General features: G+C 50.9%; 7 protein-coding genes across 7 annotated transcripts; 1 reads left to right on the plus strand and 6 right to left on the minus strand.

Annotated features, from left to right (window-relative positions):
- Nucleotides 1-738: 738 nt before the first annotated feature.
- N7510_007277 (nucleobase cation symporter-1 family protein) lies at nt 739-2,717 on the minus strand (the record flags this gene model as incomplete). Its single annotated transcript, XM_056979202.1, has 5 exons — nt 739-1,323; nt 1,383-1,680; nt 1,774-2,131; nt 2,192-2,373; nt 2,431-2,717. The coding sequence occupies 5 exons, from the start codon at nt 2,715-2,717 to the stop codon at nt 739-741; spliced, it is 1,710 nt and encodes a 569-aa protein (XP_056832245.1).
- Nucleotides 2,718-3,914: 1,197 nt separating this feature from the next.
- On the minus strand, nt 3,915-5,113 carry N7510_007278 (uncharacterized protein; the record flags this gene model as incomplete). The annotated part of the gene is made up of 3 exons (XM_056979203.1): nt 3,915-4,474; nt 4,538-4,777; nt 4,831-5,113. 3 exons carry the CDS (start codon nt 5,111-5,113, stop codon nt 3,915-3,917), a joined length of 1,083 nt encoding a protein of 360 aa, XP_056832246.1.
- Nucleotides 5,114-5,284: 171 nt separating this feature from the next.
- Nucleotides 5,285-5,497, minus strand: N7510_007279 (uncharacterized protein; the record flags this gene model as incomplete). The annotated part of the gene is made up of 1 exon (XM_056979204.1): nt 5,285-5,497. The coding sequence occupies one exon, from the start codon at nt 5,495-5,497 to the stop codon at nt 5,285-5,287; it is 213 nt and encodes a 70-aa protein (XP_056832247.1).
- Nucleotides 5,498-5,738: 241 nt separating this feature from the next.
- Nucleotides 5,739-6,551, minus strand: N7510_007280 (uncharacterized protein; the record flags this gene model as incomplete). The annotated part of the gene is made up of 1 exon (XM_056979205.1): nt 5,739-6,551. One exon carries the CDS (start codon nt 6,549-6,551, stop codon nt 5,739-5,741), a length of 813 nt encoding a protein of 270 aa, XP_056832248.1.
- Nucleotides 6,552-8,733: 2,182 nt separating this feature from the next.
- Nucleotides 8,734-9,606, minus strand: N7510_007281 (uncharacterized protein; the record flags this gene model as incomplete). Its single annotated transcript, XM_056979206.1, has 1 exon — nt 8,734-9,606. One exon carries the CDS (start codon nt 9,604-9,606, stop codon nt 8,734-8,736), a length of 873 nt encoding a protein of 290 aa, XP_056832249.1.
- Nucleotides 9,607-9,738: 132 nt separating this feature from the next.
- N7510_007282 (uncharacterized protein) lies at nt 9,739-9,939 on the plus strand (the record flags this gene model as incomplete). Its single annotated transcript, XM_056979207.1, has 1 exon — nt 9,739-9,939. One exon carries the CDS (start codon nt 9,739-9,741, stop codon nt 9,937-9,939), a length of 201 nt encoding a protein of 66 aa, XP_056832250.1.
- Nucleotides 9,940-10,814: 875 nt separating this feature from the next.
- Nucleotides 10,815-11,405, minus strand: N7510_007283 (uncharacterized protein; the record flags this gene model as incomplete). The annotated part of the gene is made up of 1 exon (XM_056979208.1): nt 10,815-11,405. The coding sequence occupies one exon, from the start codon at nt 11,403-11,405 to the stop codon at nt 10,815-10,817; it is 591 nt and encodes a 196-aa protein (XP_056832251.1).
- Nucleotides 11,406-11,684: the final 279 nt, after the last annotated feature.

Genomic DNA, 11,684 nt, shown 5'->3' on the forward strand with positions numbered 1-11,684 from the left:
GGTACACTTGTTGCCGCCAGCAGCCTGTGCCATCTGCGATATAGATAGTTCCCCACTGTGGATCATATCATGGATAAGCTCATGCTTTGAAGGAGCTAGGTTTGGGGCTATATTGGTTCGACCACTCGTGATTGAATGTCAGGATACCCCTCCCTCGGGAGGTTGTTTTAAAGGTGGGGTATGGAGGTGTCGGATGTATGAATTTGCAGGCAAATACCTCCTTTGGAAGTACCTTGTAATCTACGTAAGAGGCAATACACGTCCAACTGACGGGGTGCTTCGGAAAAACTCCCAATAGAGATTGGTGCGTCTTAGCGTTGGGCCTGGAGAATCAATCAAAGAGTGAAGGTGGTCGAACCAGTTTCGGGACGTACTGTACGGCATTATGGCAATGACTTAACGATCACTGTAAGGCGATACGATACATTCCAGCAGGGATTGCTGAGGGAGAAACTAAAATTAGACTGGCGGGTTTCAGATTAGGGTTCGGGGAGTAATTCGTGAGAGTATGGTGGTGGTATCTGATTTCGAAAATTGCTGTACTTAATATGTCCCATGCAGTCAATAAGAACCGGAACAACAAGCCCAGTATTGCTCAAAAGATACAGCGCTAACGTTTTGGCAGAAATAAACGTCTGTTCTATCTAAAGTATATGTACGAGACGAATCATGATCTAATCATCCTTTGCAGCATAGAAGAAGGGAAAAGAAACCATTGTACTCCAAAATCAAATCTTGCTAAACAGAACTAGTCTCTGCAGTCTCTTCCGAGATGGATTTCGACCGAAACTTCTCGTCTGGCGGTGTTGCCAACCCATTGTTGTAAACCAGGACGCCGTCCACGATTTGAGTTTCGTCGTAGATGGTGGACCCGACGAGCGTCTCGGTCGCTGGCCAAAAATAGCTCAGCACGCAGTAGATGATAAATCCACTGCTGAATCCCCACATAAAGCTAATGTCATAGATGTGATCGATCGTGCCCACGGAAAGGCTTGGTGTCACGGCGTGCACCATGCCAGGAAGATTGGGAGCAATGGAAATAAGAAACGCAACAGCTGCGCGCCAATTGAATCCGGCCTCATACCTATAGATACCATGACGCCTATACAGCGATGGAATGTCAATGTGTCGCCTCTTGACAACCCAGAAATCGGCTCCGATAATGGCGCAGATCGGCGCCAGGAAGATGGCCAATGAGGACATGAATGTCAACAGAGAAGCAGCCGAGGAGATGATCTTCCAGGGAACCATGACCCAGCCTCCGATGATAGTTGTGATGATGGCGCCACGGCGAATGTTAACATATTTAGGGAAAAGGGTTGTCTGCGCAATCCAGATCAGCGGGAAATTACGTGCAAAAGCCGGGGGACTCAAATGCTTACCATGTCATTCGAGCAGGAGATGACATTGGCCGAAATATTCGTTCCGATCTGTGCCACAACCCAACAGAGACCAACGAAAAAGGCGCCACAACGACCACTTGGCCCATCCCAATTCGCAGATAGTTCGACAGGGTCCCAGATATAACTACCATATAGAACCTTGCCAGCACTGGCTGCAATGATCCCAAATATGCCAATCAAGGATGCGATGAAAGGCATAAAGAGCGCTTGCCAATACACTCCCTTTGATTTTTTCAGGTAACGAGTAAAGTCGGGAATATTAGTTCCCATCGTAATCCTGTCCGGGGAATGGTTTTAGCGCTTGGCAAAACAACCATGCAAGATCCACTTGTTTTATCAAGAGGGTTAAGTGAGAGATCGAGAAACATACCATGACCCGGTAATGCTCGACATGGACGAGAGAATCAACCAGTTTTTGGTTGACCCTGTAACGGTAGCTTGCTGTTTCCAAATGTCACCGGCACCGCCAGCCTGGATGCACAGGGCGATAACCACCGCGACCGAAGTGACCATAACAATGATCGCCTTGAACACGAAAAACCAGCGGAGTTTGTGGGGCGGGATAAGCAGAAACGGAAATTGGAGACTCCAAAACAGAACGTGAGAGCACATTTGCTGAGACGTGATACCCACTGAGGCAGGAATCGTGTTCGGAGTATTCATATAGGAGGGCCAGATAGCACGAATGATTTGCGTCATCGCTGTTGATCCAGTGTATGTTTGGATAGCTTGGGGGAATGTAAGTCGAGTCCTCGGAGATGGGAAATATACGACCAGACATCACATACCATGCCAAAACAGCGCAGTGATCATACGAATGACGACTGCTACTCGTGAGAGGTAGAACCCAAAGGAAGCACGCGAAGCCACAGCGAAATTGACATGGAGATGGGCGCCGATCGCTCCGTTGAGCACAAGGGGAATAATGACCATGGAATAGCCGATGATGAGACAGTAGAGCGCTTCCCTCCTAATACAACTATGAGAATCGAAAAAGAAAAACGAGGTGGAAGGCATTTAGACTAACCATGTGAGCCCCACGGCGATAATAGAGGCAGCACCCTCCCAACCCTGAGCGTTGAGGGCATCGCTGAACCAGAAACCCAGGACGGTCCACGTTGACCAGATGCGTCGCTCAATAGGAGTCACGTCGGAGTCGATGTTAGACCAGGTGCCTTCATCGGTGAAGGTTGTCGTCTGCTTTGGTAGCACCCAACCAGAGGGCGACCTCTTCTGCTTGATATGTTCCTTGACCCGCTCAGTCCGACGGTGCAGGTACGATGTGGCTGAAGCCATTCCCGTAGTTAACGCCATAATGGACTGGCTTCAAACAAACAAAACTGGTAGGTAGGTATAGAGTTCATCCCAGAAACGTGCCAGCCATGCAGGGACTGGAGTTTATTCTATAAACATGTCGGGCATGATTCATACCAGTACAAGTTGTGATAACAAATGGGCAAAGATACCTGACTTGTTGATAGAACAGTATCCTGCTGATAGCGGATGACTATCTTATCTCGTTGCGATAATCCCAAGAGGAATGATCTTCGACTTCGGCTGTAAATTGTGATAGGCTTCCATCGCGGTGGTAAGGTCCAGCATGATAAGATATCCGGGCTCTGATTGGCTTTATGAAACAAGAAAGGAATCCTCTATCTAGGTACATTATGACTGACCTATTAAAGATAGTAGGAAGCGATCGGAAAAGAAAAAAAAGCCACTAAGAACGCTAAAATAACTCCAACTTTCGCTTAAACGGCTTTAAAACTGGGCAGCCCAGACGCTGACCTCAAGTCGATCCCGAGGCAATGGCTGCTCCGCCGACAGATTCCCACCCCCAGAACGGACATCCCTGCTCGACATCCCCTAGGAGCCCAGAAAGCGAACTGCCAGAGAACATCAAATAATAGACACCGACGCGACGGAGTTGGTAGAAACAACAGCGGGGTACCGGGTTGGCAGTTTCTCAATCTGGTATTTAGATTCCAGTTTCTTTCCCCTCATTTCTAGAAATAGCTTTCCCCAAATATAGACAGCATACTTCAGTAGACCCCCCCTTAGTTTCTTGGCAGTGCGTATTGAAACGCCTATCAAGGCAACAAACCGCCAATCATGGCTATATCAGATACGGAGACCTTGTCCCAGGATAAAAATAGAGCTTATTGTCGCTGATTGATGCAGGGACACAGTTTCGAGTTGAATGTGGTGTTTGAGCGAGCGGGGGATGATAAATAGATGGGTTATTTCCAGAGTTTGCTCTGTAGTCGAGCGTTTACTTCATGCTTAACCTCGTTATGTACTTCTTCGTTTCGTCCATCCAAAGGAAACCAGATTTTCAAAAAATGATTCAACATAGCGCTCAAGCCCCAGAGCAGCAAACTCCACGAGATGAAAGGCCGAAAACGACAACGCCGTCAAGAAATGGTGAGAGAACATATAATTACTTCCTCGCAGTGCATCAATGCCCGATTTGAAGATATAAATACTCAAACAAGTTGCACATACTCGATATCACTGATACCCGCCGTGTTGCTTTTCGGGCTGCACCCCGTACGTGGTGGTCTCCGGCTGAGCGTAAGCACCAGGTGTCTCTGCGATCTCCTGTGAGAAACCCTTTTTCTGCTGTTGCTGATACTGCGGATAGTATTCTGAGTATCCAACAGCCTGAGCCTGGCCATTGCTGTCGACGAACCCTAATCCCCCCGAACCATACCCCGGGCCCTGGGCCTGCTGCTCGCCCCAGCCGCCCTGTGCATAAACGGGCGTGCTAATGCTGGTATCATTCCAGCGATCGTACAAGTGATTGGACATCCGCTTGCCTCGAACGCGCTTGCGGCGCCAGCGGATGAAGCAAAAGCAGCACCCCGCCAAGGAACCTACGAGGATCAAGAACCCCACGATCGGAACGGCGATCACTAATGGCAGGTTCACACTTGAAGAGTTGGGAGTGGGGGTACTGAGGGACAGGCTGGAGGGGAGCAGGACCGTGGAGAAAATTCGAGTTGGTACAATACTAAAGACTTCCCCTGAGACACTAGGGAAGTGGCAGTTGTATCGGGTGGCTTCAAGGACTATATTGAGAGGTTCAGTGAGTGGAACTTTTCATTGGATATTGACATGATTGGGAACCTTACAGTTCGCCAGGTATTTCTGGTTCGTCGTCTCATTGTAGCATTGCTCACATGTGTTGATGACATTGTCCGCGAATGAAGTTGAGCCGCACCAGGAGTTGAAGTTAAAGGGGCCTGGATTGTCAAGGCCGGTTTCCACTGCCGGGCTTATGTCCTGGCATGCGACAGTGCACGGTGACGAGATGTTGGAGATGCTTTCGGGGTAAGCGAAGACGCATGTCGTAAAAGCATAGCGCAGGTTATCTGGTACCAAGAGATATTAGAGATGCTCGCGTTTGGAATGTTTAATCACTTACAGAGCCCCCAGTTGACGTCCGACTCACCCGCCTCCTGGTTGAAGTAAGTGCTCTTCAGCTGGCAGTCGACGCAGGCCTCGAAGGTTTCCCCAGTGGTCGAGTCACCGTACATGGCGTCCAAACACACGACATCGGCACCTGTTGTGTTGCTGCTGGTTTTATTGCAGATACTTGCGCATGGTGAACCACTGGTAGTTCTTAATCCAACCACTGCGGGGAGCGGGTTGCTGAGCCAGATGCCAGCCAGGGCGACGGCCAGCGCCCTGGGTGAAACTCCAAGCATAGTGAGATCGGATCGAGCAGAACTGGAGAGAGGGAGCCGCTCTGCCTGCGACCGGTGAGGTAGATTAATTAATTCGAGAGCTGGAGCGCCGGCCAGAGGACGATCACCGCATGGAAGATAGCAGCTCGGAAAGCAGCGCAAGGCAGAGATGGGGAGGAAAAGCTTCTTTTTTCAGTGCCCGCCAGCTTTGCGGCAGATGTGATGAGCGAGCGGAGACGGAGCTCGCCCATCACAGGAAAAGTCGGCATGGTCTAGGAACCTGCCTGCTGCCGGAGACTGCAGGCGAGGATACATGCTGGACGAATCACGGAGGACGTTGCAGCGCAGGCGTTGCCAATCAGCGCCTAAACTGAGGTGCACGGCGGAGGAGGGGTGATGAGACATGCCATTGGCAGATGGCACTGGTGACGGATGTGACAGACCGTGCATCACTAGCGGTTATGAACATGAACATCATTGCCCGCCAAGGAAGTACAGGAGTATTATGTAAGAGCGAGAGAGTATGGAGGAATAACGTTGAAAGAAAACAAAAGATAATAAAAGTCTTGATCTGGAGGAGTAGGAAATATTATAGACATAAGGAAAGTATAGAAAAGTAAGCTGTCGAGCCCTAATCTCCTCTCCCTCACCCGTACAGCTCATCGTAAGACGGCACCATCCCCGGCTGCGCCACGGGTTCAGCCTCCTGTTGCCTTGGACGGCTGCTCTGCTTTCGGTCCGGGCGCAAAGACTGCGCCGCAATGTATCCAAACCGAGGGGTCTGCGGCGGCATAGACGGCGCCGATACCGATGAAGCCGCAGTGTAGCTCGTATGTCTGGAGCTGGCTGTGACCGATGCCGCAGTAGAAGGATCGGTTGGACAACTCTGGAGGCTGCATCGCCGCATGCGCGAGGTTACTGACAGTGGAGGAGACCTGGATAGATGGGAGGAGTAGCTGTCACGGTCTCTGCGAGCGGATGAATATCCGTGGTCTCTGGTGGGTGCATCGAAGGTATCACGTTCTTCGTTCTCGTCCTCTTCCTCGTCTTCTTCAGAACAGGACTCCTCATCGAACTGTGTATTCTCGTGGGTAGAGCTCATTTCGTACCCATTCCAGCCAAGACCCAGGCCGCGGAAGGGTGGCTTGTGGCCATCCCGATGGCGCCGCCGCACTCTTTCATCGAAATGTCCCGTCGGTATGGCAGAGTCTCCATGACGAGGAAGCGCACTAGGCTCAGACGATGGCACAAATTCCATCGGCGCATGCCGCCGAGGGGCAGTGGGCTGGTTGTTGGAAGGAGGGGCATCTGGTGAAGAGTTGGCGGCGAATCCAGCGGGCTGGTTCCACTGATTCCAGGATCCCTCGGTGGGATAACTAATAGCAACGTCGCCCCATCGTGAATGTAATTCAGACGATAGTCTGCGCTTTCTTTTGATCTTTTTGAGGAAGGCTGCCATTTTATTGAATAGGTTGGTCATAGAAAGGGCCCGGACAGAATAGTAGACAAGTCAAATGAATTTAGAGGACAGTTTCTGTCCGGGGCCGTGGTCATGACAATAGTGTCAAAGTTTCTCGTTGGGATGAACGGAGTCACTAAACAGCGAGATTGAAAAGGGGGTGCGAGAGAGCAGGTAGATCGCCTGCATGGGTTGAAGTTATATCAACAGGACAGATGGCCATCGACGCGCCCACTGATCAACCACATATCTGTAGGAAAACCAAGAGGAGAGAAGATCTTCTGAGGTGAATGCGTCTGCGCCAGGTTAGTGTTGGTATCGAACATTTGCCTGTCAAGAGGTGAGAGAAGACCAAGACTCGGGAAGGCGCCCGGCACATTGGATCAACCCCTCTGGCGGAGACCTACGCTGCGCCACTTGGGGGTCAAGAGGTCGGTCTGGAGGTGGCCTTGTCTTTGAGGGACGATCAGAACCAACCACAGTCGCGACAAGTGGACGATTCAAGGAGCTGAGCGGACCGTCGGGCGTGGAAGGTGTAATGTTGGAGCGCATTTGCAGGCAAGCGGAGAAGAGCGAGTGGATGTGAAGGCCCCTCTGAGCAGACCCCTGTTTTCCTTGGAATACCGGAAAGACTGTAACAAAATGCGGCGCAGTCAACTTTTGCTTAACAACTCTGACGCCAGCCAGGGATTGTTGTACGTTGGTGGTACATGGCATGCACGGCGTCGTCCGTCGACTTGGCATGGCGCTTGTTCGGGCGATCACTGCTCCTCAATGGATGCGCCGGAGCTAAGCAGTGATCTAGAGTCCGGTGGTGCTTTAGGCGAGGGGGATGCAACAGCAGCTCGGATGACCGACAGGGTAGAGGGCCGGGGGCCAGTCTCGTGGTGAGAGGCTCCTTCGGAGGATCCAGCGAGAAGAAAGGAAAAAACCGACAGGGATAAGAAGAGGGGTTCGGTGGAGACTAAGAGATGGGCAAAGAGACTGTCGCACTCATCCATGTCCGCCATCCCGATCCCTGCAGCGAGGGTGGGCAGACCCTCCGGGGGAGCTCAGGGCGTGCCATGGACCAGCTAAGCCCACAAGGAACACACAGAGCTTCATCCTATTTGATTCTCTCTGTTTTGTGTCAATCGAAGCCTCGAGGGCAACGATGGTGAGATCTTGGAACCAACAAGGTTGATCGTCCCGCCCGTGGGGAGGCGGCTGGGCACGCCATTCATGGGCGCTGATAGGCGCCGGGGCGACCCGAAAGGGAAGCTCGATCAGCCACTGAGGGAAGCAGCACAGACCAGCAGGAGACGGCTCCGTGACAATGCAGGTCCGCACACTGTCACAATGTTCGCGTAGAGAGAAGTCGAGCTTTTAGCAAAAGGGTACAGCCTAAAGAGACACCCGACCTCTAGATTCCCTATCTCATTCTCGTCATAACGGAACAGAGAGTTTCTTCTGGTAGTAACATTAGCACATTACTATATCATAACAAGCCTAGATATTTTGGTTTTCAAATTCCAAAATATTCGACATGAATAGAACCACCTAACTTCACACCCTAGGCTTTGTCTGAACGGCCGACCGGATTCTCCAGATTCGTCGATTCGAGCACAATTCAATGATCCCTAGGGAACTTTATCATGATCTGTCCAGTCCAATAAAAGCGAAGTTTCGTTTATTTTAAGATGGATAGTTTCTTGGAGATTGCTCGGAATACACTCCACGTCAGAGCTTGAAGGAAATAGACTCCCCGGATAGCATTGAAAAGTTTTGCACAAAATATATGGCCCGTTCCAAGCAATTGGGGATCAAATGAAGGATGCGTCAAGATTAAAGTTCTGGCGCCGTAGTATTGATGCTTTCTTTTTTGAAATGTCTCAGGTTCAGAGCTTGGAAGAAGACCTGAGCCTCCCACAGTCATGTTATGAGTTAGGGGCAGGTGATGGGTTTTTGATTCTGTGTCGGCGGCATGTTCTTGAATTTGATGATATGGCATAGATATGATGATTTACTAGATGGTCTAAGCAAAGTGGAAAACTCGGCTCCCGCTTTGTATGCAGTCTAATTTGGATGCCTCTTTCATTCAAATTGAAGGCAGTGATAACGCCAAATAATGCCGAAAATCCATAACGCCGCGCAATGATTTCCTATGAACAAACCAAGCCAAACCCGCGAAACACAAAATAAATTATTCATAAAGATCATCCGCTTCCGGGACCATCGCTGTAGTCATGGGCTTCAACAGAGAAAACCTCTTCCGGTCCGTCACAACCTGCGGCGAGGTTTTTCGTCTGGTCGGCAACACATAGTGGCGTGGGCCAGTGGAGCCGTCTGAGGAGTCACCACCAACATTTGAGCGAAGGCTTCGGCGATCATCCTCGATATTGCTCTTATAGGTCGTCGTTGGAAGATCGCGGCCGCTTCCTTGACCCTCCAGAGACCTTATGACTGAGTTCCGCCATAATTGAGAACCGCGGTAGGAATCAACAGACTGGCTACGAGAAGGGACATGAGCGAGCTGCTCGAGATATCGTCCGTTGGTGGGAATGTATTTGAATCGAGTAGGCTGCTGTTGCTGCTGCTGGAACTGAGTTGCATTCTCGATCGCCTCAGCTGTATAGTCCTGCTGGATCGGTTTATATGCAAATTCGGTTCTTTCCGGCTCCATTGACTGAGATTGTTGCGCGGTCTGTGAGTTATTTCTCAGGTGTTTGGGCCGTGAGGCAAGACGGACAGACAGTCGACCGGGTCGCAAGGCCCCGAGGGCCCGGGAGTTGCGCCGAGATGAAGAAGTCGTGTCGATATAGGCTGCCGTAGAGTGTGAGTTGTTGCCATCTGGGCGGTGATTTTTTATTATTTCTTTATCATATGAACAACAGTCGGGGACAAAGCCCGGTCCATAGCACTGCGGTTCACGCATAGCTCGATGAGGATTATCGTATTGATTCCATGAACCCTCGGTAGGAACGGATATATCCACATCACCCCATCGAGGATGCAGAGGTTTAGGGTCCTCGGACTTTCGGAGGAAGGGAAGAGGAGTGCTGACAATTCCAGCCATGTTTGAGATAGATGGGTGGCTTTTGTGTGAGACTGACTGACTGGTCTCGAGTAGAAAAAAGCAGACGTAATTCAAATCGTTGTTGAGAAAATACAGGAAGGAAATAAGGCCACTCAGATATATGTGGCTATTATGGCAGCACGTTGGTCAGCCTTCCACTTGAGCAGAATCAACAAGGCTCCGTGGCTTCGTGACCGGCCGCAGATCATCCGATCCTCCCGTCGTCTGAGGAGTCAGCGGGGTGTCTTCATGGGCAGGTCATCCAACATCCACATGGGACTCGGCGTTGGATTGGGCACCGGCGCAACCACAACGGACCGGGGTGTGCAGTGAAAGCAGGGGGTCCTTCAGCCAATGCCCTGGAGAGAAACCCAGTGATAAAGACGCAAAGGTAAAAATGCAGGGAGACAGAAAAGACGACACAGGATAGAGATTGACAGTGTCCTTCGCTAAACTACCAGTCAAGGAGTTGAAACAAGCGATTTCCGCAGCGGGAGTATAGAAATGTCAAGCAAAACCTGAGGATCCAGCAGCGGGAAAGGGTCCAAAGATATAGCATCTAACCCCGCGACATGAAACAACTTCCATTTAGAGCTGCTGATCATCTGAAGATGGTGGTGGCCGTTTGTAAGAGGGCACGATGGATATCCAATGAGGTTCGTGCATTACCGCTGAGAAGGTGCGTCAAGATCGGCACGGACCAGGGGTTTTGACAGGGGATCGGTGACGTTTGTTCCTTAATTAGCAGCCTAGAGAGTAAAAATAGTAAGTAAATTAGCCCTCTCCCTGCCGCCCGCACACCCCTGCGTCATGCCGCTGCGGCTGCATCTAGCCTGTCCTGGAAATATTGACAGTTAATTAGGTTTATTTATAGAACGTTAGGGCTACGACGGCAGAGGGTATGGTTGATAATTGTGACAAGAATGTGTCTAACCAGGAAATGAAAGCATATATTCCATAGTTTAGGAAAAATTAAATTTCAGCCTAGTGACAACAACCACACAGCGAGTCTGCCGGCAGTGCAGGGCCGCTACACCGTTGAAGGCTAAAATCTAACAACTATACCCCATAGATCCTATACCGTACATGGTGAGAAACATCAGGATGCAAGGTCCGATGCCGTTTCTACAACCTGGCATATTCAACCTCACCAACTACCTCGAAAGGCAATTAGGCTCAGGAATGCCACACATGAAGTAGGCCCTTATTTAAACACGAGGAGGCAGAGAGAAGCTGCTAGGAGCGGGTCCACTGGGGATGGAGAAAGGAGGAAGACCAGTAGGGGTCGCACCGGAAGGGGTAGAGAGCTGACGCTTGTCAAAACCACCGGACAGGATAGAGAAGCTCGAAGAGGTGGGGAAGCCACCAGTCGGAGCAGGGAACTGGCGCTTGTCAAAGCCGTTGGAAGTCGGCAGTCCAGAAGGGGTCTCGGGGAACCCGCTGGGAGCAGGTCCGCTGGGGAATGGGAAGGGAGGAACGCCCGATGACGCCGAGAAAGGGGGGATAGGACCCTGACGCTTGTTGAAGACTGCAGATGTAGTTGGAAGACTGGATGAGATCGAGAATCCACTAGAGGACTCGGGGAACTGGCGCTTGTCGAAGGGTCCAGACGGCACAGGGAATCCGCCAGGAGGAGCAGGGAAGCCACTAGTCGGGAAGGGAGGTAGACCAGAAGAACTGGAGATTCCGGTGGGTGCAGGGCCAGAGGGAGTTGGGCCAGAAGGAATAGGGCCCTGGGGAGCAGGCAGGGCGAGGGCGCAGCCCATCAAGCCCACAAGGGCGAAGCCGGTGTATTTCATTGTTGGAGGGAGTGGTAGTGTAGTATATTTCGTAAAAGAAAGGAGGTAAAGAATTGGAAGATATAGATGAGACCACGATCGAATGTTTGACGTGTAGATTGGTCTGACTGATATGATGCTCCGAGTCGAAAAGAGAGAATGGAGAGCACGTCTTTATAGCGCTGCCAGTCCACCCATCAAACAGCCATTGCTGGGCGATTCTGGGTCTTCTGAAGAGACTCCACCAGGCATCTACTCCGGGCTCGGTCAATGGCATCAATGCATCAGTTCTCAGCTCGT

This window comes from Penicillium lagena (genome assembly GCF_028827675.1).
Source record: "Penicillium lagena strain IBT 129212 chromosome Unknown utg000005l_segment0_segment0, whole genome shotgun sequence".
In the NCBI taxonomy this organism is placed as follows: Eukaryota; Fungi; Ascomycota; class Eurotiomycetes; order Eurotiales; family Aspergillaceae; genus Penicillium; species Penicillium lagena.